The sequence below is a fragment of the Drosophila miranda genome, chromosome 4 (assembly GCF_003369915.1).
Source record: "Drosophila miranda strain MSH22 chromosome 4, D.miranda_PacBio2.1, whole genome shotgun sequence".
In the NCBI taxonomy this organism is placed as follows: domain Eukaryota; kingdom Metazoa; phylum Arthropoda; class Insecta; order Diptera; family Drosophilidae; genus Drosophila; species Drosophila miranda.
In genome coordinates, this window is record NC_046677.1 from 30,527,382 (window position 1) to 30,553,321 (window position 25,940).

General features: G+C 43.2%; 1 protein-coding gene across 14 annotated transcripts in view; it reads left to right on the forward strand.

The window, feature by feature from the left end:
* LOC108162496 (neural-cadherin) overlaps positions 1-25,940 on the forward strand; it is a 144,097-nt gene that overhangs the window by 64,194 nt on the left and 53,963 nt on the right. For 6 of the 14 annotated variants that reach the window (XM_033393946.1, XM_033393947.1, XM_033393945.1 and 3 more), the window contains 10 exons: positions 4,996-5,446; positions 5,776-5,992; positions 6,050-6,835; positions 7,217-7,450; positions 7,515-7,706; positions 9,037-9,048; positions 9,697-9,887; positions 14,905-15,094; positions 16,609-16,791; positions 18,116-18,302. In XM_033393946.1, the coding sequence (XP_033249837.1) occupies positions 4,996-5,446; positions 5,776-5,992; positions 6,050-6,835; positions 7,217-7,450; positions 7,515-7,706; positions 9,037-9,048; positions 9,697-9,887; positions 14,905-15,094; positions 16,609-16,791; positions 18,116-18,302 (2,643 nt within the window). Of the gene's footprint in view, positions 1-4,995; positions 5,447-5,775; positions 5,993-6,049; positions 6,836-7,216; positions 7,451-7,514; positions 7,707-9,036; positions 9,049-9,696; positions 9,888-11,224; positions 11,416-14,904; positions 15,095-16,608; positions 16,792-18,115; positions 18,303-25,940 lie in introns of all 14 variants that reach the window. The other 8 variants (XM_017297248.2, XM_017297250.2, XM_017297253.2 and 5 more) reach the window with 2 other exon arrangements.

A 25,940-nucleotide genomic window follows, 5' to 3' on the forward strand; every position in this document is an offset into this window, starting at 1 on the left:
GAGGACTCCACGCTGTGACTGCTGCATCTGCCTCTGCCTCTGCCTCTACCTACTGCTCTCCACAGAGTATTGCCACATGCAGCACTAGCTCAAGCTTATATAATGTGCCTGCTGCCACCCCCTCTCAATCTAGCGACACCTCTCTGACATACCTGAAGCCAGATCTGCAGATTTTCTTGGTTCTCCCCAATTTGCAATGACAAATTTTTAATGGAAACTGGTTTTCACTTATTAAGATAGTTAGATACAAAGATACTTGTCTACGAGTAGTCTTGGGCAAACATATTTCTATACAAAGATTCGATTTCCAGCCAATGCTCTTAGATCCCTCATATCTTTCATTTCTGCTCCCATTTCCTGTAGATAAATGTGGGAAACGTATCTTTTTCCCCCTCGCTGCTCAACTAGTTATTTTCCAAAGTTTTCCTCAGACTCATTTCCTCCGTTTGAAGTTTGTTTCAATGGCTCCAAGGCGCCCTCCTAGGAGTTTCCCCAACATCCCCTCCCCGTCATTCGATTAGGTTTGTTTTTGTTCCATTTTCTTCGCTCCGTTTCAGTCCAATCAAGTCCATCCATCGCGCAAAAACTTCAATCCGAATTAGCCTCAATGCTGCTTGAGGTCCCTTTTCGTCCCCCTCTGTTGCCGCCCCTGTTGCCCCCCCTGCTGCCCCCCTGCTGCTGCTGCTGCTGCTGACGTTCAATCAATACCTTTCGAGTATGTTCAATATTTGGCAATGGCTTTTGCTACTTTCTTGCTCTGGCCAGAATCCATTGTTAACAGCTTCATTAAATCCATGGCGTCGTAAAAAAAATGAAGCTCAAGGAGGGCTCCCGCATAAGGAAAAATATAACACCAGCCATAAAAATATTTCGAAGGGAGAAAAGTTCCTCTTCAACATTGTACTCGTATTTCTTGCACGTATTTATCCAAGGCATAACCCGCCCCCCTCTAGTACTCTACCACCCCCCCCCACGTTGTAACCGCAGAGGAAAATGAAGAAATTCATTTGGAACGAACGCGTACCTGGATGCCAAGAATAAAGTTTCGACTTGACTGCATTTTAATCAAGCCAAGAGCCAAACCGAAGAGAACCGCATTTTGACCCTCTCGAGTTTGCGGAGCACCCAAGGGGCTGGGGGTGGCTGGGTGGTGCCGGGTCCCGGGTGGTGTCAATTGTTCCGGTTGTGCAACACAAAGGTTAAGTTGCCGTCAAATTGTGGTGAGAGGAGGGAAAACATTTAGCCAAAATATTCAGCTATTGTCGGATGTTCTCTCATAATTTGTGGCGGAAACAAAAGCATATTTTCTTGAGTGGTTGATTAGGGATAGATTCCATGGAAGGAACACCAAGGGGAAGCCTGGCTGCTACGCTTTCTGGCACTTTTTGATGGGATGCGGCATTTTTCAAGCCTTGAAGCACTCCTCAGACTTCTCACAGCACAACATGGATTATTCTTTGGATTATCGTTAGGGAAAGTTTATCTAAAGATCCCCCACATTCCCGGACATCATGGCTCTGCCTCTGTTTAAGTGGCACTCAAACGTAGACTCTATTACATTCCCTGCCTGGCACTACCGTGGAATACATGGAGAATTCCCCAACAAACGACTTTCATATGACAAAAGGTCGTTTCAAAGTAAATTTTTGTCAAACGTAAAACAAATTGTGTATGCAGCAGGGAAATGACATTAATGTTGCACGTAGCACAAGTTTCAGTTGTCAATTTTCTTAACAAATTCAATTTTTATGCGCGCATCAGCTTTCCACCGAGATTCGTTTGCTTCCGTCCAAAACGAAGGGAGTGTGGGGGGGGGTGTACATGGGGGAACTTGAGAAAAAACTTCAAGCTGGCACCCACTTGAAGATGGCACCACAGACGATTGCCTGGAATGGAGATGGAGGCCGTCCCCCCCTGACTCCACAATATGCCATCCCTTAAAACGTCTGAGCTGTGATGAGCCCTGCCTTCTCTCGTTCTTCTTTGTATCCGACTCGTGCTTTTGCTCACTGCAGCATCTCTCGTTTTGACTGCTGGCTGGCTGCCTTCTAGTTAATCCATTGAAACAATAAGCTGCTTTGTTTGTTCTATCCACGACGACAGTCGACAGTCTCGCACTTTTGCTTTGGGCTTTTGTTGAAAGCGACGAAAGAGACGGCTATAGGTGCAGTGGCAGCGGCAGTGGCAGCGGCAGCGGTTTTGTGCAACTTTAACCTCGTGTTACTCTTACTCTCTCTCTCCGTTTTTTTCTCCACTTTTCCTACAGTTCCCATTGTTGTCGCAGCGCAGCTGAAGTGCAATGCAAAGCCGGGACAAAGCGCCGTTTCCCGGGCTCCTTTTGGGTGTTGCATTTAGTGCTAACCTCTGGGTGGATCCAGCCTCCAGCCGGGCATCCCCTTGTCTGGCTTATGATGAGAATGGCCTGGGTCTCTGAGGGTTTGGCACAAGCAACGGCATCCCTTGGCAGTGATTACGAGTATTATAGTAGCTGCATGGTTTTGACTCCTTAAGGGTCTCCCTCCGTCGCCTGCGTCGCGTGTGACAGTCACTTAATGTGCACATGTACACGTATATGGCGATTCTGATAAGAAATAGGCAGCACAAATACACCCACACGCGTATATAGCGGAAGAGATCTACAGAGGAAGTGCTAAAAGAACTTAGGGGTTGACGGAACACACAGAAAGGGTCGTCGTCTAATGCGGGGGCGAAATCGTGCCATGAAGTTTCATTAAATTGAAATGAATGCGAGGAGAAGTCACGGGGGAAGAGGGCTGGGATAGTTCCTTATTGAAACAAAAGCGAGGAATTAGTGGCACTTCCTTTGAGGAATGCAATCTCTAATGAGCATCTGATTACACTGACACTTTCGACAGTCTTTGGCGAGAGTTTTGTGGTTGGATCCCCTTTGAAACCGATAAACCTAGAAGGCAGCTTCCTTTGTGATTGTGTATTGGAGCAAATGTGCGCCAATCGACTTTATAATTGGTTTGTGAACTCTACAAGGACCCTTTTGAATGGAATAGGTTTTAATCTGAGTCCCTACCGATGAGCCACCCGTTCAATGGTTACCATTTGACTAATTTTTGAATTTGAGCGCCTAATAATGGGGACATTCCTTGTTTGTAGCACCAATCAGCACTTTTGGATGAGCAGAATATTCAACATTTGGCTCGAATTCGAACCCGAGACAAAGAAACGAAGCGGTTAGAAATGCTATGTGGCGTTGTCTGCAAATTTCTCCTTGCGACATGCTCACACGCACATTTTCTTTATATTCTTAGCTTTGTTCTCATAAATTCTTAAAAACTCTTTTAATTCCAGTTGAAAAATTCTCGTTTAAATCTCTCTAGCTTCGTCTAAGGAAACTTAATCACAAATCACAGATTTATTCATGCTTGTTGTAGAACACCACATAATGAAAATCGTTGGCATCGCTCTGTGCCTTTTATTCTCTCCACACATGCATTTATTTCTCTGGCTCTGACTACAAAAGCCATTTCCAGCCATATTCCAGGACCACATTCTCATTACCCCCCCACTCCCGCTATCCCCAGAGGCTTCTCGTGTGCATTGTCGCCACGGATATCCGCCATGTTGGCTGCTCCAGCTCCAGCTCCTCCTTTTGCTTTTCTCTCTATGCACATTAGTACCCCTCACACACCACACACCACACACCCATAACAATAAAACTCTTTTCATATTATTTAAATTTCAAGTTATATATATTTTCTCTTTCTTTTTTTTTGCGATTTTTTACCTGCTTTGGCACTGGCGCACAATAAGCCATAGAAAAACGCTACAATGCCAAGCTGCTGGCAACAACAAAGTTGGCAAGAATCAGCATATAGCTGTGCCAAGTTATGGCCCAGCAGGACTATGGATACCCTGCCAGCTCCTGCCATCTCCTGCCATCCAGTGCACCCCTATATCAGGGCCTGGCGTTTGCTCTTCTGTGCAATCTGTTGAGCAAAATGTTTGTGGATTTTTGTGCAAAGGTCCCTTCTTTGTCGGGGGTTTGTTGTTTCTTTAGCCATATTTGCTTTCCCATTGGTGGGGGGTTGGGGTGCCCTGTTTACAATTCACTTTGGCTGCACTTGAGAAATTACACATGCAGCAGCTCCCCCATTTCTGCGCTCTCTCTACTCTCTGGCCCTTTTTTTATATCGCGCTCGAATTTCTTTGTGCTTGTCGTCTGTGTTAAGGGCGGAAAGGTGGGCAAGTAAATCGTCTGTCTTATTTGCCTGCTACTTCAGTGTTAGCCGCTCATTCAACTCCCGCCCTAGCCCCCACACACGTACCACCCCCACTCTCCTCTGTGTCCGTGTCTGTGCTGGGGATCGCTCCCCTTCTAACCAGTGGGGCTGCAACATGATTGGAATTTTCCGGTGCAGACATTTTTTGCAAAGGTAGCAAAAAAACGAAAAAAAGGGCGAGACCCGACCCCTGCATTATTTCCTTGCCTTTCTCCTGCTTTCACCCAAACAGTCGGCGGTTGTGTTATTGATTTTTTCAAGTTTAAGCGCTCTTTTTTTTGTTGGTGTGCATGTTTAGTGGAAATTATAAGTTGGCATTCGCTGGAGCTCTTAAAAATGTTAAATAATTGCGGTGGCAGCGGCAGGGAAAGTTAACCAAAGGTTAAAAACGTTGGAAATTATTTGAGATACTTCTTCGATTAGATTTCAAATCCAAATTCCCAAATTTTGCCTTTCATTTGCCTTAAAACTGCTTTTCCAGCTGATTGCATTCGAATGGCTCGAGTGAAATCCGAGAGACTTAAATTACAAAGGGGAGACGGATGTGGTATCCACCCCCAATCTGCATGTATCCCCCCAGCCCCCCTCCTGCCACCATCCATTAGTTGTAATAACAAAGGGCAACCGAACCGAAAAAGCTTGCAACCAAAAAACACAAACAAAAACCGAAAACCCGAAAACCGAAAACAGTGAAGGGAAAACACATTTCTTATATGGCTTTCCATCTCGTTTCTTGCAGCGGGCATCAAGTATACGGACAACCAGCGTGTGATAATCCTGGTGAAGGATGTGAACGACGAGCCGCCGTACTTCATCAACCGTCCCCTGCCCATGCAGGCGGTGGTGCAGCTGAACGCCCCGCCCAACACGCCGGTCTTCACGCTGCAGGCCCGCGACCCGGACACGGACCACAACATCCACTACTTCATAGTGCGCGATCGCACGGGCGGACGCTTCGAGGTGGACGAGCGATCGGGCGTGGTGCGGACTCGAGGCACCGATCTCTTCCAGCTGGACATGGAGTATGTGCTGTACGTGAAGGCGGAGGATCAGAACGGCAAGGTGGACGATCGCCGGTTCCAGAGCACGCCCGAGGAGCGGCTGTCGATTGTCGGCGGCAAGCGGGCGCCACAGTTCTACATGCCCAGCTACGAGGCCGAGATTCCAGAGAACCAGAAAAAGGACTCTGAGTAAGTTGTGCACAAAAAAACACCAAAAAACCAAACACAGAGAGCACAGAACAGAGAGCACAGAATGTATGCAAATTCCGTTGGCTGCCAATAAAAGTTATGCATAGCAAACTAGTCTCTGAGCCCTGGACATGTGTGCCACAGTGTGTGTGTGTTTGTTTATCCTTCGCTCTCATTGGAATTCCACTGGGGAAAACAACTGTCAAAAGGCAGTCGAGCATCAGAGAGGCGACCCTTAAAATATGCAAGAAAATTTTACATTTCCCCCAGCTAACCATCTTTCCATTTCCATTTCCACTTCCATTTCTTTCATCTTTCCCTTTTTTCAGCATCATTTCGATTAAGGCCAAGTCCTTTGCCGACCGCGAGATACGGTACACATTGAAGGCGCAGGGTCAGGGCGCCGGCACCTTCAACATTGGACCCACATCGGGAATCGTCAAGCTGGCCAAGGAGCTGGACTTTGAGGATCTCCGACAGCCGCACGTGTACTCGCTGATTGTGACAGCCACCGAGGACTCGGGCGGGTTCTCCACCTCAGTCGATGTGAGTCTTTAAAGGGCACTCTAAGAGGAAATATCTCACCGAAAATCTCTCCTGCAGCTCACCATCCGCGTCACTGATGTCAACGACAATGCACCCAAGTTCGAGCTGCCCGACTACCAGGCCCACAATGTGGACGAGGACATACCGCTGGGCACCAGCATACTCCGCGTCAAGGCCATGGACTCGGACTCCGGATCGAATGCCGAAATCGAGTACCTCGTGTCCGATGACCACTTTGCCGTCGACTCTAATGGCATCATCGTGAACAACAAGCAGCTGGATGCGGACAACAACAACGCCTACTACGAGTTCATCGTGACGGCCAAGGACAAGGGCGAGCCGCCGAAGAGCGGCGTGGCCACCGTGCGCGTCTACACCAAGAACAAGAACGACGAGGAGCCCAAGTTCTCGCAACAGGTGTACACCCCCAATGTGGACGAGAATGCCGGCCCCAACACCCTAGTCACCACCGTGGTAGCCTCCGACAAGGACGGCGACAATGTGCGCTTCGGTTTCGTCGGCGGCGGCACCTCGTCGGGCCAGTTCGTCATCGAGGACATCACGGGTGTCATCCGGCTGCACAGCAAGGCCATCACCCTCGATCGGGACAAGTACGAGCTGAATGTCACCGCCATGGACGATGGCTCCTGCTGCGTGAACGGCGATCAGACGATACACACCTCCACGGCCGTTGTCGTGGTCTTCATCACGGACGTCAACGACAACAAGCCCGTGTTCAAGGACTGCAGCACATACTATCCCAAAGTGGAGGAGGGTGCTCCGAATGGCAGTCCTGTGATCAAAGTTGTGGCCACCGACGAGGATAAGGGCGTGAATGGACAGGTAAGAGATATATTCATGGAAAAGAGCAATCAAAGAGCTCGTAAATATCATTCTAAGAGTATCTATCAATCGTAAAAGCTTTGTTACCTCAAATCTCGTGTCAATCAAGGCCTCCCCTTGATTACTTTCCCCCGCACTTTCATCGACACCCATTTTAATTATGGGTTATTTGTGTTTTGAGGCCAGCCAGCCCTAAACGAATTATCCCCACGTGTTGGGAGAGATTTCATGACGAGATTTTGGCCATAATTTTCTTGTCGTGTTTTGGCCAAGTTCAATGCACTCGAGAGTGCACTGTGGCATGTCGTGTCTCGAGGTCAAACGCCTCTCTATCGCTATCGTCAATCGTTAAGCAATTTTGCATGTTCCTTCCGTCTGCAGGTGAAATACTCGATAGTCCAGCAACCGAACCAGAAGGGAACCAAGTTTACGGTGGACGAGGAGACCGGCGAGGTCTCCACCAACAAGGTGTTCGATCGAGAGGGCGACGATGGAAAGTTCGTTTCGGTTACGGTGAAGGCCACGGATCAGGGAGATCCGAGCTTGGAGGGTGTCTGCTCCTTCACGGTGGAAATCACGGATGTGAACGATAATCCCCCGCTATTCGATCGTCAGGTAAGGAAAACTCTTAGCAGCAATGGGAGACCACAGCAAAGTCTAATGAATATTTGCCCATCAGAAATATGTGGAGAACGTCAAGCAGGATGCCAGCATTGGGACAAATATACTGCGTGTCTCGGCCTCCGACGAGGATGCCGACAACAATGGGGCCATTGTCTATAGCCTAAGTGCGCCCTTCAACCCGAATGATTTGGAATACTTTGACATCCAGGCCGAGTCCGGTTGGATTGTGCTCAAGAAGCCACTTGACGTAAGTGTTTGCTTTTCGATTCAGAGACTCACTGAGACTTTGGTTCATGTACCCCTCTTTATGATTTTACCAAACCCCACCCCCCAAAAAAAGAAAGATGAAACTAACCAAGTTCTGTATGATTTCCGTTCTAAATTTTGAATCGTTCTTCTGTTTCTTACTAACCATTCAATGACGGATGCTTAGCATCTAACCAAAGATCTAGAGAGTCTGAGCGGCTTGTAATCTAATCTTATCTATGTATCTGTATAACTATCTTATGATTGAGTTCTTCGGTTTTCAAACTGCACCTTTCTTCAGTTCTGTTTTTCGTTCAATTTCGACGACGCCGCCGCCAGAAGTACATATTCGATGTGCAAGCAGTGCAAGTTTTTTTTGCCACTTCGATAGCTACGTTTAGAGCTATCTCGTATATCGTATAACGTATATCGTATGTCGTATGTTTTTAGTTTTGATTCCAAACAATTGTTTTGTTTAGTTTATAGTTTATAGTGCGTAAAATTGGCCCAAACGAAAGCAATCTAAACCCGAAAGCAGAATGCCAAGAAAGCGAATTGATTTTTAACATTTTTTGAAACAACTCAAACTAACACACAGATCAGAGGTTGGGTTGGGAATGAAACGAAATGAAAACGCTTATAACAGACCGTACAGCCGCTTGAATACCTATTTTTTGTGGTGCTAGGTTTCTAGGATTAAGAAATGATGTAAATAATGGAAGCATTTCCGCCCCGATACGATCACGAATATTTTTGAGCATCGTTGTAACCATTTTTTGATGGCTCTCAAAAAGAGAAAACTTTAAAAACAAAAATATGTCAATTTTCCTTTTTCCAAGTAGCTTTATTTTGTATTGCCACTTTTTGATTTTTACCCAAAAGAAATTTACAAAAAAAAAAAACTCCCCACAAAACCCCCGAAGAAACCAAAAATCCAAAACGAAAACTTTTTGTCGAGACTATGCATTTTTTTGAACGTCTCCTGCTGCCAGCCCAACAAGTGTTTTTCATACATTTTTCGTATTTTTTGATCAAACAAATGTTTTGTATTTTTGAAGAACATTTCTGTTTGCATGCCCATGGAAAATGTGGCCAAAATCGTGTTTTTTTAGCATGGAAAGCTACGCGGAGAACCTAGAATATGGTTTTGAAATATGTAATTTATGTTTTAACTGCACCTTTTACTTTCTGATTTGATTTGTGTTGTTCCGAGAGGATGATAGATGACGATCGAGAGGCATTTTAATATTTTCGCTTTTAATTTCCCATTTTATATATTTACATATTCAAAAATTATGGTGTTCTATCGAAATGTCTAATCAACGATTTAGGGTTGTTATCCAGTAAGTAAATGCGAATATTTACTGCTTTACTGTGCTAACCCCGCAACAAAAATCACACAGAAATCTGTAAGCTAACCTCAAAAAAAGAAAAACGAAACTAACTCCAGAAACAGGAACAGACTGTACTTCATAATACTTCATAAATAGTTGTGGAACAAAAAAAAAACATCACTTCATTGTAGGGCACCTCCGAAAAATAGACCAAGAAATAGTCTCGTCAAAATAGCAAACAAATTATGTGAAAGGAACCCCATCCCAGAATCCTTATAACATTGCTATTCCCCTACTAAAACCACTCCTAACCTCACAAATTTTGACTATATTTATACCCCTCTCCTGAGAAATATTATTTTTATGAATATTTGATATTATTTGATTTGGTTTGTGTTTCATATATTATTAAAATACATTTGAAATAAACATTTAACGACAACAACGATGCCATCAAATACGTAATCGTCACGTAACCAAACGCAAACCCAAGACACAAACCAAACCTAACAACATTTTGCTAACACTTTGGTTCTGGTTCGGGCATTGACTATCCATTGCATTAACATGGCAATGTCCCGTTCTGCTGTTAACGCTAACATTTCCGGCTAACACTACGCTTCAATCAAAACTCACACTCAATCGATCAATCAACAGCGCGATCGCTATCGCTTGCGCGTCCGCGCCCAAGACAAGGGCCAACCGCCCTCCTATGCCGATGTTGATGTTGAGTTAGATGTCGTCGATCGCAATAATAAGCCCCCCATTTGGGATAAGAGCGTTTATGGGCCGATTCACATACGCGAGAATGTCACTGTGGGTACGGTTGTAACATCGGTTAAGGCAAGGTTTGTATAGCCAACACACACATACATACTCGTACTCGTACTCTCTTTCTCCTCCCTCCATCGCAAAATCTACACACACTTAACACTAACATGAGAGTCTAACAGCTGTCTGTAACAGTCTCCTAACATAGTCTAGTTAACAGCATTTAAACATTTGGCTAACATAGCATTTAAGCTTTCCCTACGGTGCATTTTTAACATCCGGTCTGCCGGTCGATGCTGCTGTTATCCTTCTGCAGAGCGAAAGCTTTACGATGTACAAAGTACTTTTTGGTGGTCGTAAAAGCTCTCCCAAGTTTCACACCCGTTTTTTTTTGTGGGTCCATCAACAAAGTTCGAAACCAAATGCAAATTCGATATGAAAACAAAATTCAAAATCTGGAAATCTTTTGTTGCTGGATTTTGTAACGATTTTGAAACGAGCAATCCTTTTTGCATTTTGATGCGGTTCCCCATGGAACTCCCCACACACTTACCCCCGCCCCTTGGATCTGCTCCTGCTTCTCTGTCTCTGATTTATCCCCCATTCTGTGACTTAAATTCCCCCCAAGACACGCCCGGAATGCTGTGAGGATCGTAATGAAATTTTGGTGTTGGTTTTCATTGGAATAACAAAATATAGGTACCAAATATTGTATGTACTCCAAACAAGGTTGCAGTTTAGTTTTAAGGCTCTAGGAATCACAAGGTAAATACTGGTACACTCGTACACAATGTGTTCAAAAATGTTAAAAAGCAATAGTCGAAAACGAAAACGAAAAGAATTACAACCAAAGCAAACTGTATGAAAAGTATGCTATTGAAAATTGTACCTATAAAATGCACAAAAACCCGATATTCTTTTTTTTTTAATTTAAAACCATTTAGTTGAGACTATATTTCCTATATTTATTTTAAAGCCACACAAAACTGAGGCCAGGGTCGAGACAATATAAAATAATTTGCACTGCATTCAAAAGAAATAAATTTATAGAAAAATTGTGCAAAAAGGCCTACAAAAAAAACTTTACTTTAAAGTTTTAATCTGTTTAAAATATTCGTTATTTTTTTTAATAAGTTTTTACTTCTTTTTAAAGAGGTGTTGGTTTACGAATTTAATTTTTTGTTTTTATTTAACCATGAAAATACAATCTACAATATTTAATTCAATTTTTTTACAACTTCTTTGAATAAATGTTCCAACTATATTATGTACTTTTGTTTTTTGCCTTTTTCCTAAACAAACCTGAAACGCAAAAAAAATACCGTTTACCGACGTGTCGCGTCATGTTTTTGCAACGCCTTGCTTGATTTTGAAATACGATTGAAACGATTTTTGAAATGTATATAAAATACAGCGCGAGACATACAAGTTAGAGGCCATGGCCCAAGACAAGGGCTATCCGCCACTATCGCGTACTGTCGAAGTACAGATCGATGTGGTCGATCGGGCCAACAATCCGCCCGTCTGGGATCATACTGTCTATGGGCCCATATATGTCAAGGAAAATATGCCCGTTGGCGGCAAAGTCGTCTCGATCAAAGCCAGGTCTGTTCATTTTTCGTGCAACAAGTTTACCACATTTCTCAAAAATCAAAATCAAAAAACAAAGAAAAAAACAAATCAATCAAACATTTTGCTTAGTTATTTTATAAGAAATATGTATCATTTTTTTAGGTGTCTTTTTGTTTCGTGTTCATACTTTATCGGTTATTGGTGTCATATTTGTCTTGCCATTGAGTTACTTTGTGTGTTCTGAATGTTTGTTCCTAGCTGCTCCTTAGAGATTGATTCCCGTTAGAAGAGGGGTCCCTGGGAGTCTTCCATTTCCACAGGCCCTCTCTTCGAACCCCCCTTTGTTTACATCCTTTAGTGCTCCCCGTTCCCATATCATCATCTCTCCCCTAGTATCCCTCCATCATTTATGAAAGCACTCCACAAATGCACCTGTGATATAAACACAACTATAAGCTGAAAATGCACAAGCCACACGTTTATAAGAAATGCACAACATTTTTTGTTTGGTTTAGTATTTTGTTTAGTATATAATATAGATTCTACGCAGACGCAGATACTGAATAGTGCGATATTCCGCATCGTATCGAACTCCTTTCTTAGGAAAAATCGATCAATGAATGGGATCACTTAGAGGCATAAAAAAAAAGAAGTTTCTATACTAATATACTCCATGGGGAGCACCTTGGGCGCCTATCCTGGGATCCCTCGCTCCGATATCAGTAAAATATCGGATCTATTAAATAAAAGAGATAAAATACATGATACAGTACAGGTTTACTATTATATAGTCATCGAAACTCTTTGTCAGAATGGTACAAAAATCTACTTTAGCTATTTTCAAGTCTTCAAAGCGTCGCGCGTCATGCGGCAGCGACCCTCGGATAAAATATATTTATCATCAATGATTTCAAAAGAAAACTTCCATATTTTCTTTTATCCAAGTTGCATTTTTATAAATCAATAAATTATGGCCTCATATGAAGTATCAATTGATAATTATGGGATTTCTTTGGGAAAAGTTTGTTAAATCTTTGGACGTTAAAACCCCATTAGAAGTGATTGATAGACAAGAAAGCTATTTCGATGAAATAACTCTTATTCAAGATCCGATATTGGGGAGTAATTTGGTATATTTGGAGCTTTGTTACTCCTCCATTAGCTGAAGAAATGATAGATATAGTATTTGTTTCCACACTAAGACCACCAAATAGTAGACTCTACCCTCCAAATTTTTGAAATCTTTTAATGAAAATCCCAGTCAAAAAACTCACTTGATTCTCATTACTCCTCAAGGGTATTTCACGCTTCGCTGAGCTTCCGAAAAGTTTCCTTCTTCTCCTTTGGACGCACATGTCCATAAGCTGCTGCTCAAACTTGAAACTGAATAGAAGGGGGGGGGCCCGACCTTTGCCGCATGATGGGGTGGGTCAGTTTCAATTACCTGCCACTTAGTGTCAGCCAGTGGCTAAAATATAAAAAAGTATAAATCCCGCGCCCCACAACTATTCCAAAGGAGAGGAATGGGCGAGGAAGTGGGTGGAAAGTTTATTTTAAACAAAGTTTTGTTTTTTATAATTGCAATTAAAAAAGAAAAGAAAAAAAACCAACCTGAAGAAGAGCACTTAAATGACTTCTGGGTCGCAACTGGGGGGATCTCTGGGATGCGGTTAGGTCAGCCCCCCCTCTCCCGCTCTCTCTGCGGGGGGCGTTTTATCTTCGTGGCAAGCCATCCACATGGCACTGGCATTTTAATTATGCGTCAGTCCAAGTCAGTTTTTATATTATCCTCCTCCTCTGTGTATTTTTTTTTTGCGCCACCATGCACTTTCCCTTCTGCCGCACTAAAAGCAAATGCACTTAGAACCAAAGGATATAAACACACAAAAAAATAAAAATAACTAGAAACGATGCACATACGCACCTGCACAGAGCCTTAGACTTGGCTCGAACCCGAATCTATCTAGAATTTGGTTTAGTTCCGTGCCCTTAAGTACACTTCCTTTCTGTTCCCCAGCGCGATATTAAGGAAATTACAATCTATTAAACGTGCCGGGGTTTCTGCTTCTTGTGTTTCACTCAGTTTCTGGCCTTAAGTATTCTCTTGGTTTTATTATAATTTTTAAAAACATCTTTCGTTCACCTTTCCTTTCAGTTAACGTTTCTCTCTCTCTCTCTCTCTCTTTGCAATTATCTGGTCATGTCCCAGCACAAAAAACAACAAGAAATTCGTCAACATATATATATATACATTAGAGGGCGGGCCAAGATGCCATTAGGAGAGGGTTTAAGTGTTGGGAGGCGCCTCGAGTTCCCCATTGTGTGTGCTGTGCGGCACGTGGCAAGGTCGAGGGCACAAATACTCGTACATACGTTTATCTTAACAGCCTAGAGCAGCTTAATCTTTTGTTTGTGTTTTTTTTTCCTATTTTAAATTATAGAAAATAGTTGAAACTGCAACAAAAGAAGCCACAATTGTGCTCAGTGTACAGAAATAAGTATAAACAAAAAATATATATATTTTTCCAACACTTTCTTTTGGTTTTACCAACACACACACACACACATAGACACACACCATCAACGGAAATTTAATGAGATCTACTCACACCTTACATCCAAATCACAGAACAACAACAAAAACAACAGAAAAAACAGAAAAGAAACCTCCAAGAAAATTTCATGCAATCCACAAAAAATCCCCCACCCGCTACTCCACCCACTCCACTCCACCCCGCCATGAGTTTTTCTTCTCATTTTTTGTGCCATTTTTTGTCCTTGGCAACATTTTTGCGCAGTCTGACAGTTTTCATTTATTTCTTAAGACCCGGCTCTTAAGGCTCTTTTTTTTTGTGTACCGCCACTCCCGCTGCTGCTGCCATTTTTCTGTCAGCTGCAAGTGTTGTCCAAGCGCAAATAATATATATATATATATTTCGTATATATATATATTGTTCCCCCTGATTTTTGACTAATTTGTTTTTCATTATCATATGCCGAAACCGAAACCGAACCCAAACCCGAACCCCAAATGGCAATTACATTTTTTGAAGCCATTTTTATGTTGTTTTTCCCCCAACCGTTTTTCCTTTTCGGTTTCCCTCTGCTTTGCGGAAAATTATATGTACTTTTCTTTTGCACAAAAGACGCTTTAAGGAATTTTTTCGTGCAACAGCAAAGAATCTTTTTGAATGCACATTGTTTTTAGAGCAAGAATTCTTTTTATGCGTCGTTGTGTTTGAATTTTGTCATGTTGCATGTTGTATTCTTAAAGAGAGAGTGTGTGAATGTCTTTGAAAACGAAAGAGAAAGTCCAGCCAGGGGGAGAACTTTCCCCTGGAACTTTCTCTTCATTGATTTTTGATAAATGAAATAAAACATTTAACCATTTCATTTCGTAGCCTAACCATTATTTCATGTAGAAACGTAATATTTTTCCCACAAAACACCATTACTGAAAATTTACTAATATCCGAATCCTGCCTTCTTTGGCTTGGCCCTTTGGCCGGGACGCGTCTGCAGTTCGGGCATTGAAGGCAATCCGACAGTTTTCTATCGACTGATGCCCGGGTCGACGGCTCAAACGAACAAATTTCATACGTTCTACCTGCAACAAAGACCGGACAACGGCGACACTTGGGCGGACATAAAGGTGAACCATCCGCTGGACTACGAGAGCATCAAGGAGTACAATCTAACCATACGTGTCGAGGTAAGAACTCAATTTAAAGTTGTCCCAAACAGAGCCCTAAGAAGACGTGTATTTGGGGATTGACTGTCTGTAATTATTTGATTTGAAAAGTTTTAATTACTTGCGCGAGTTTCCCATGCAAATGGCAAGTGGCAGAGGGCTGGGTCTCCAGTTTCATTAAGAATCTAGCTGATTGACAGACTGACGGAGCAATCAATTGCATTCCCCGTCAAAGTCAAGTCTTAGAGGCCTCATTAGTTGTTGCATTCAGCAGGGATGCACAATGCTGAAATATTAATGAGAATTCCGGATAAACCGCAGTGCATGGCCTCTAATGAAATGCCATAAAAATTCAATTGCACAAAAAGATATTTCCACCCATTTTCCCTTTCCCGCTGCCCGCTGCCCGCTGCAATGTTCAGGTAATTAAATATCACCGGGTTTCACTTTAATTCTGTGCATTCGACTGAATAAAATAAAAGCTAATGGACCCCAGTGGGTCGCCGCTGCTGTAAAGGAAAACAAAATTTCAAAATTATTTGCGGTTTCATCCATGAAATACTTGAATATTTTCGTATTAGTTTTACAACAATTTCGAATTAATTTTTAATGTCCTTTTTCGTTTTTGTTTTTGTTTTTGCTTTTTTGTGGTTCAACAAAAATGCCAAATAGATGCAGTGTTTTTTGGCGTCCTTGCGGTTGCCGTTGAAATGCAGAAGAATAAATAATTTGTTGGAAATGTTTTCAACTTTAAAGTTCCAAAATAAAGCACTCTTTCCCTGCTTCGTGCCTGCTTCAAGGCTTCTAAAACAGTTTTCCCCACTGATTTTGTCAATTAATCGAATGTTCTGGGGCCCCACCCCCCCGAAAAATCCTGGGTGGGTTCGTCCTGGCCAAAAACGAGCCTAATTACGGCCCTGTGTTTGCACAGGAAAATGTGGAATAAACACAAAATAAATAATTCATTTCGGGGCTCGTTCAAGTTCTGGTGTGTAAACATGTGTCTATTTCTATATTGATTCCCATATGCATTGATTAATAACGTAATGCCGGAATATGAATGCCAAATGCTGTGCAAATAGATACAGTAATATTAACAGGACAATCTGCCACAATTCAGACCCTGCTGCTGGCCAATAAGGCAGCTAATAAACGACAGATGTTGCTCTATTGATTGATGTTTAATCAATCAAATGACAAAGGATTTTCATTAAAATCCCTAAAAATTCCCACTTTACACGGGGTAGTCCCCCCCGCCCCCTCAAGCCAAAAAGCCAAAAGTATTTAAAATATTTTTTAATCAAGCTCGTTTAATTTTTATTGAAAATTAATATATTTAATCGAGGCGAAAAAAACGACTCATTAAACACACTTTATTGTTTAATTAAAAAAAACAAACGAAAGAAGGACAGAAAAAAAAGTTATGAAAAATCAAATATCCCCCTGGAACCCCTGGAACTCCATGGAACCCCATGGAACCCCTGAAACCCCTGAAACCCCTTTTTTAATATTGCTCACATTTTCCCCTTTTTCAGAACAACGGAGCCCAACAGTTGGCATCGGAAGCGACCGTTTACATAATGCTCGAGGATGTTAATGATGAAATACCGCTGTTCACCGAACGCGAACAGGAAACGGTGCTGGAGGGCGAACCGATTGGCACCAAAGTGACACAAGTGAATGCGATCGACAAGGACGGCACATTCCCCAATAATCAGGTGAGTGCACGGCCACCGTACGACTCGAATCGAATGGGGGTGCGAATGGGGGCCTCGAGTGGGGTGCGGAAATGCCAGACGATTGCTGTAGCAAATTAATGGCTGGCGCACGATGAAGTTGGCAAAGAGACACGGAGTGAAGGGCGGGGGGGAAAAAGGCGATTGACAGGTGAGAAGATTGAGAGGTAATAAGAGAATGGTAATGGAGAAAAAGATAGAGGAAAAACCTGCAGATATCTGTATCAAAAGTGAATGACATTGTGGGGCTTACATATTTTTATGGGAGATTTCTGTATAGCCAAGAAATAAATAAAACATGTAGTTCCAAGAGATAAAAGAACAGTAAATTATGGAGATAGATCCCCATTAGAATGGTTAGGATTTCCATTCCATCGTCCAAATATTATCCGTTAATTCCAATAAGCTGTAACAACTTTCCATCTCTGTGAGTACAACCCTTAAAACCCTTTTAAATTACTATCATCATCCGTGCTCCGTGTTTTTTCTTGTTTCACGCGGTCCTTGCCCCCAAATGAGGTCTGGCCTGGCCGCCCAATTTATTTCCTTCTTCATTTTGTAACCCTTTCACGCCTTTGTAATTGTTTTTTTTTTTTATGGCTGTACGCCGTGTCCTTCGTCCTTCCATTGGGCCATCAGCTGGCAGCTGGCTAATAAATGTCAAAGAGTTAGCATTTTTGCACGCCTTCCCAGTGTGTGCTAAGCCCTCGGATGGAAGGGCCAGCCGGCGAGAGGCAAAACAAAAAAAAACTAATGCAAAATGCAGAATGAGCCGAATGAAGCCCAGCGAGGACCCCCAGGGGTTTGTCTTTTGTGCGTCCCACGATGGACACCCCCCTCCCCCCCCTCAAGTCACACTCGCGATTATAATAATATGGCACTTTGGCGACGTTGCTGGCCATTCTTTTAACGGCCAGCCACAGTCCAGTCCCGAGTCCCCCCCCCCCCCCCCCCCCCCGAGCCAAGTAATTTGCATGTACGCGTGAAATGTCCGCACTAATTAGCGTTTTCATTTATAGTCCTCGGCGACCACAAACGTCAGATTCGCAGTGGCATCGCCTGAATGAACGGCCCTGAACGGGTCGGCACGGGTCGGTCCTCGTCTCTGGATTTGATTATCATTATCGTTCCGCTTTAATGTCTGCAAGGCGGTAATTAAATTTTCGCCACGTTCTTCTCTCCTCTCGGTCTCGAACTTAATTTTTAATTTGTCTCCTTTTGATGTTATGTGTGTGTGGCCCTGACCCAAGCCCATGCGGCACCCATGCGGAACCCAAAAATAAACCCAAAAAAATTCTACTTCCAGGTCTACTACTACATTGTGGACTCGCCGCGTAACGAGGGCAAGGAGTTCTTCGAAATTAATCTGCAGAGCGGCGAGATCTTCACCAAAACGGTGTTCGACAGGGAGAAGAAGGGCGCCTATGCCCTGGAGGTGGAGGCCCGCGACGGTGCCCCCTCGGCACGACCCAATAGCAATGGACCCAATTCAGGTGAGTGGAAGAATTATATTAATATTATATAGGAGGCAGTAGAATGATGGTATAACTGTGGGAGCAGTGGGTACGCTTCGATTTTTAGATGAAAAAAAGAGACAAAATTAGGGATATACTGCCACAGAGCAGCATTATTCAAATATTTGTTCGATTAACATGATTTTGGGCATAAATATAGACAGACCTCGACTCTGTCAGCAGCAGAGGCATATACTTGGTTCCTTTTACTCCAAAGAAAGTATTGATACCTATCTTCTTCGTGTTCTACGAATTCCTTCCATATCCTCTACAGAAAAAACCCTTCCTTAACTGCAAATAGTATCTTTGCAACTTTTGGTTACAAATGCATAAAATACTTCAGCAGCAACAAATTCGTTAGGGCTTTTCGAGTGCAGCTGAATTTCCCTACAAATGGCAGCAAATAAATTGTACACCGAAATTCCCCAGACCAAACCAAACCAGACCAGACCCCAAAAACGAATTCGTTCTCCAAATATTGACCAGGCCAACAGCGAATGCGTGTGTGTGTGTGTGTGCTGTTGTATATCCCCTGTGTATCTGTGGGTGAGTGTGTTTAGTCAAGTGCATTTGGGCTATTTTATTTATGCGGCATGTTGGCCAGGCATTTGCCACATTCGGTGTGTGTGTGGACGTGGACTGAGGACATCAAAAACATTTCGCATAGGCTTCCGACTGCCTCTGAATGGTTAAGCTGGTTGGAAAAATATTTGACATAGGTGCGGATTGTTGGGCGAATGAGCGCACAGATTGCAAAACAAAAAGCATTTAAACTTAAATGATCCATTTGAAGGCCCCGGAGCTTTAAGGGAATTAATCTCCCGCTTGCTCAACCAAAAAAAATAAATAAAAAGAAAAAACAATTAAAAGAAATGTCAGCGCACAAATTTTGATTGTTAGTTGTTCCATATATATACGATCTAATGCCTGTTCTTTCAAGGCCTTGGCGTCCTTCTGTTCCGTTCTGTTCTGTTTGCTATTCATTAAAAATTGCCCCTGAAATGGCAATCAATTTTTCGGTTCGGGCCACTTCTCATTCCATTTTGATTTCATTTTTTGTGTGGATTTTTTCCCCGCTTTTTCACTTTTTCTGGGGGGCTGTTAAAATGCTTTTCAATTGTTTAATACATCGCTAAGCCGTACGTAAGCTCGTGGTAAATGGAAACAGTGGCAAACAGATATATATTCTGTGCAGTGGCATGCCACAATTGGCAATGATGTGATGCAAGACGAGGCTGAGGCTTTTGGCCATGAAAAACGAAAATTAAAAAGTTTTCCCTCTGTTTGTGTTTTCGGTGGGGAAAATGGGACGGAAAACAGAGGCATAGATACGAGTAGATGTAAATTACAAACAGTTGCTTACAAATATTGATATTCGAGCTGGGGAAAGGCACGGCCGGCGGGGGCACAAGTTGCGGCAAGGGCTTATGGGGTCTGGGCCTCGGCAACAGCTTGCGGTTTGGCAATTTTGGCCAACACCAAACAGAGTGGGAGCTTGTTTAGAGAGCAGGCAATAAACTATTGTTAAATGTATCCCAGGCTCAGGCCCGGGCCAGGCCAGGCCCAGGCTATGCGATGATTTGTTTTCGGTTCTGCTCCATTTTGTTTCTGTTTCCGTTTCTGTTTTGGGCTTTCGGTTTCGTTTCCGGTTTTTGCTGATGCAATGCCAAAACTTTTTCCGGTTTTCATTTATTGTTTTTAATTGATGTTTCCCTATTTGTTTTTGCACGGCAAAACGGGACCCAACATTTTGTATATTTTGTGGGTGGAATGAAACATTTATCTGGCAACCAAAAAATGCTGAAAATTTACATTTTAAACCCAGCCTGGTTTCGGTTTTTCGCCGGTGTATTTACATATGAAATTCAGTGCATTTTAGTGGCCACTTGATGGGAACTTCAATTAGAGTTAATTTAATTGAAAAAGAGAGTATTTTGAGGTCTCGACTGCCCCTTCTGTTACCTTCAGTTATTCTTTAAGATATCACATTTTCTCTGCCAATCAGACCTAATAAATTGGCTGTTTTTTCATGCACTTCCCTTTGGAATACTTCTTTGTCCGGAACTCATTTCTTTTGTCGCTGTTCTTGAACCCATAAATATGTACTGGAAAACCTTCAAACCATCATTTTCGAGTCAAATAACAGAGAAACGCAATTTACCGGAGATTTCCGCGAGTAGTATTTCTCCTTTGGCAGACTTTCATTTAATTTATTTCTATCTGTGCTCCCAGGACTCGGCTGGGACTGGGACTGGGCTTTGTTCCGTTTCACTTCAGTATTTGTGTTGTCACTTTTAGCGCTTCGCATTGGCATTTTGTTGCTGGCTTTTTCCCCGAGCAGCACGAATGCTTGTTTGTTGAGTTTTGCATAGTTTTCCCCTCCCCCCACCCCTTGGGTTTTCTTATTTTTTTACCTGAATGTTTTCGCAGCGCTTTGACTGCATTTGTAAGCAATTTCCCTCCCCACGCCCCCCCATTGTGTCGTTTCCCTGGATTCCGCTTTGCATTAGGAGCCAACTCATTTTATTTTGGATCTTTGAGCGACCTTGTGACCTCTTTAAATGTTGGTTCGGTTGGCTGTGGCCACAGCTGCTGCGTTTTGCTTGCATTTTCCGCATCATTTGGCAGCCAGACCCCAAAGGGGAATCATTTGTTGCCTAAACAACAAACATATCTGTTTTGTTATCCCAGGACCCCCCCACACCCCACACACACGCACACAGATGCACAGATACACAGATACACGGATACCCAGATACAGTTATCAATGGCTTGTTTTTCTTTCTCGTTTGTTTCTTTCGGTTGTTTTTGCCCGTATCTGCGGAACGTGCTCTTTTTAGTTATGCATACTTTTAGGCTTAGGAGCCACAGCGACAGGACCTGCACGTACCGCAGCCTTTTGGCTCCTTCATGCATAAATTGCGCCGCAAACAGCAGCCAATGAATTGAAGGGCAGCCCTGGGAGCCGAACGCCGGCATACCCTGGCCGTTCGAGGTGCTTCGAAGGTAGCAAAAGTCATGGGATTTCTGTTCCACCTCGTGGCGAGTACAGCCAGCAAAAAACAACAATCTGGTAGACAAACAAAACATGACAAATGTCGGAAAGTTACATTTTAAGCATCAGTAAATCGCTCCCCAAAGAAGAAAGCAAAAGAGTTATCCCGCAGGGGGAAAAACTCACTCAAAAATTATTATTTATTCGTGGGATCCTCCTAGAAAATTGAGCCACTGCCAGGGGCAAATTAATCCCTTCCTTGACACTCGTAAAAATCGCATTAAATGAAATAAGCAGAATTTGCATGACAAGCGCCCGAGTGGACGGCCAAGGGCAGCCAGGTCAGACGGCCCCAACAATGGCCCCAATTGTTACACACATCATAAATTCACAGGGAAAATCGGGCTCTCGTGCACCCTTCAGGGCATAAATGCTCTCCAGCAGTTGTCTAATTTCTGGGGCGGAAATAAGTGCTCGTAAAAAATGTTCGGGCACATAAAAATCCACTTCCAATACCATTGGAGGTTGGGGCCGAAAGTGAGGACAAACTATGGGATCCAAACGCTCTCATATCATATTCGATAATGTCCTGGCAGCCATTTAATTTATGGCCTTCTTGCCTTTTGGACCATCAAAAATTGTGCTCCACTCTTGACTATTTGTAAATAGTTTGTTGGATTCTTCAACTTTAAACCGCTTTAGCGCACATTGCGCATACGCAGTGATGTCATCGAAGCCATCGAACAATAAATGGTCGCCAAGTCGGGTATTTCCTTTACAGCCAGCGACCATTAATCTTGATTGCAGCACTCCATCATTTATGATCGATGTTTGAGCGTTGTTCTGTCCGGTATAAATTGATTTCTGCCTTCGAGGAAACCCCAAAGAAAAGTCCTGCCTAACTAGGAGTACATTTTCGATGTAAATTTAATGCCTTTTTGATTTTTATCTAAATTTAACAATGCTTTTCCGTGTTTCCCATTGGGAAATCTATTTAGATAAAGTATCTGGTATGTTGAATCTTTGTATTTGGGAATAGGAATGGTACTTACACGGGGGGTTTTGGCAAAAACTGAAAAAAATACGGGAAGTTACTAGAATTTTTTAAAAGAAATATTTTTTAAAAATATAAAAATGTTTAAAAATGCATTAAAACTTTGGTCAGACTTTCTTCTATGCAATTTTATTCGTAATAAATTATATCTTCTATTGGTTACTTTTATCAGAGCTTTGTTTCGATATTTTCTACCAGAAAATATATATAAATATATTATATATTTTATATAAAAAACTGAAATATTAATCGTAGATTTTTCCATATAATTTTTGGCACTTATATTCCTTGTAGTACCGATTTATTCCATTAATTAGATACAAGACAAAGAACAATAGATAAATCTCACTCTATTTTGGAATACAACTACAAGAACCCTTTTCTATAAATCTACATTAAAAAACCCTTCATTTTCTGCTCCAACACTGCTTAAAACTCTTGCAAAACTCTTTCTCAACCCCTTCGCAATCGATTCCCTCAGACAATTAGGTAATAGCCCTGACAATTCCCAGACTGTTGCACCACCAGTCAGTCGCTGGCGGAGAACAAAGCCAGATAGATATGCACTGTTAATATTGGTCCAGGGCAACGCCAAACAATTTGTCAAAAGCAAACCCCGGGCACTCCTCAGATGAGGAAAAAAGAGAGGAAAAACAGTTCTCTACCACTCACACGCTTGTCTGTCTGTCTTTGTATGTCTCTATCTGTGTGTGTGTGTGTGTGTGTGTGGAAGAAATCATGAAAAATGGCATTTCCGCATTGCCAACTTCATTTCCGTTTTTCCATCCGTCCGAATGGTCAGAGAGTGGCAACAAGTCAACAAGTTGGACCAAGTGGCAGCTGCATTTACCAAACGCTGAAGAGGGCCCCGACAGCGTCTTGAGAAATGCCCAAAGCTTGAGGAAAGTGGAATCCAGAGAAGGGAGGAGTCCGCGTCGAGTAAAGTAAACGCAAATATGTACTTTCGACCATTAAACAAAGCACTGGGAAGGCAGTCAGCAGGCACTTGGGCCAATTTGCAGCGTTTTCTGGTTACCGCCTGATAAACAACTTGAAATATTTAAACGCTTTCATTCGCAGCCTCCACTCCCAGTTAACCCAGTTCGTACTCTTGTACTCTGGAGCATCTTTAATTTGCATAAATCGCCTTTAATTCGGCGAAGCATATTTAAAGACTAAGCCCCCTCCGATCCGACCCGATCCGTCAGTGGCGGGGGGAGGGGGGATTGCCAGAAATAGACACTGAGCCGAGTCAATTGCGCTTTCTAGAGCAATAAATCTTGCAGATTATTTTAATTTCATGCAAACTATTTCAAGCTGAGCTGCGTTGAGATGCCTGTCAACAACTTTTGCGACTCCTCGAGAGCGTTGCGCCACCAGCCGCCAGCCACCCGAGGAGAGCACAGAGCACAGAACAGAAAACAGAGAACAGAACCAAAAGATAACAAAAAGTTGCCGAACCAACACAAAAAAAAAAACATAGAAGAAATTCCAGCCACCAGAAGCGAACTCTGAGTGAAACAAAAATGAGGTTAAAATCCACAAAACGCACACCCGCGAAGACACTTCGTTAATTACTCGCGATTCTGAGAACCTCTCACGCTCTGTAGCGCTCTCTGTAGCTCGCTCTCTCTGTGGAAGCTAACATTTTTCGAAGCCTTAACAGAGCAAAAGCCGAAAGAAGGAGAGCGCGTACCTCTGTTGAATGTGGATTCCCTTTGAAATGAATGTTAGCAGCCTTTCTGTTGAATTCTGCACACATTCTAACATTCTGCGATGGGAATTGCTATTGGTGTATCAGACAAGTACTTAGCTGACAGAATTTTGAATGTAAAGTCTTTCTATTCACCTTCTGATAGGAATGGAATATATGTAAAATCTTTACAGATTTTCTTCTGTTTTCCTCTGTTAAACCAAGTGTCTCATGTGGATTCCTTTTGGCAGCCTGTCTGGTAAATTCTGCACATTTTCCAGCATTCTGCAATGGGATTTCCTATTGCTGTATCTAAGAACTACTTAGGGGACAACACTTCGAGTGTTAAGTCTTTTTATTTACACTCTTCTAGTCCACACTCTGTTAGGGAAAGAATATCTGTTAAACCTGCTTAAGAAATCCCTAACAGCATTCCCCTATAGAAGGCTTAACAGACCAAAGAGGGGAAATCAGAGGCCTAACATACACCCTCAAGCCGAAAGGAGAATTCCTGTAAACTACAGTCCCCTAACATCTGTGTCCCACATTCTGTTAGCAGTTCTGTTAGCTAACAGCAAACCTAAGCGACTGCTCTCTCTCTCCCGGTCTCTCTTGTGGACCCCATGTTAAATCACTTCGTGTGCGGCACTCGTAACTGTTAGCACTCCCACATCCAGCAGCGAGTTAACAGGGCCGGCTTTTGGGCAGGTCTTTGAACTTGCACGCCCCTACCGCCGCGTCCATGTGGGTGTGCAGTATCTGTGTGAATGGGAAAGGACTCTCCGCTGGCACTGCTGTTCGTGGCGCTTCTGGAGGGCGCTTCTGAACATGTTGAGCAGCCATCGGGGCGCAATGCAATGAAATGCATCCTTATGTGCCATCAAAAATGCGAATCTGTTGAATGGGCGGATGCGGAGAAAGAGTGTTAAGTGCTATTTGATGATCATCATATTAATGCAATTTTCATTCGCCCTGACCTTGACACCCATCTGCATTTCCATTTGGCAGAGTTTTCATTTGATTGCGGGACACTATGGGAGTGAAAATCGGTGGAATCCTTTAAGTTGCAGCATGTCCTTGACAGCTCCACCACCTCCACCGGCCCCCCGCTTGGCAACGGCAACGGCAACGGCAACCCTTTGAACTTGGAAAAGAAACTGCAAAAAGAGTGTCTTTTCTTTTGTGGGCGTGTCTGGGGGGCCCCCCTCCCCACTCGAGTGGGATATTTATGGCGCAGCACTTTGGGTCCCACTTTTCAATAAACTGCTTAGTCGCTGGCAGAACAGGGGCAGCCCCACACAGAGGCATCTCTCCTGCATCCTTTGGTGATTTATGGTTGGGTGGATTTCGCACCCCTGCATCTTGTTGCCATCAAAAGTGCAAATAAATTACACCTTTGGCCGCGAAGGCAAAGAACTGCCCATTTGGCATAATGCCGGTCCCACCAAAGGGGCCACGCCCAAAGGATGCACCTCATGGCGGTTGCCGGTTGAGGCTGGTCTGCTGCCTAAGCGTTTTCTGATGAGGCATCGCACCTGTGGCCGCTCTTAAAGCCATGCAAATCGATGTGCCAGAGGCATTCTCTGTTCCCCATTCGATTCAATTACGGATGAAACATTTCCCCAAACATTTAATTAACATTCTTCCGGGCAGGAATGGTTTTAATTGCCACAAGAATTTGCAGGTAGCTAGTTGCTGGGGCTGGCACTTATTCAAGGCATTCGCTGTGGCCTGTGATGCCCATTAACGTGGCCATGTCATTCACTTTGACATCCTGGAGGACGCTTTCGAACGTAAATGACACGTGTCAAAAGTCAGTTGCAGAAAGTGGCAACAACATCAGCAGTGGCAGCGGCAAGAAGCACACCTACACAC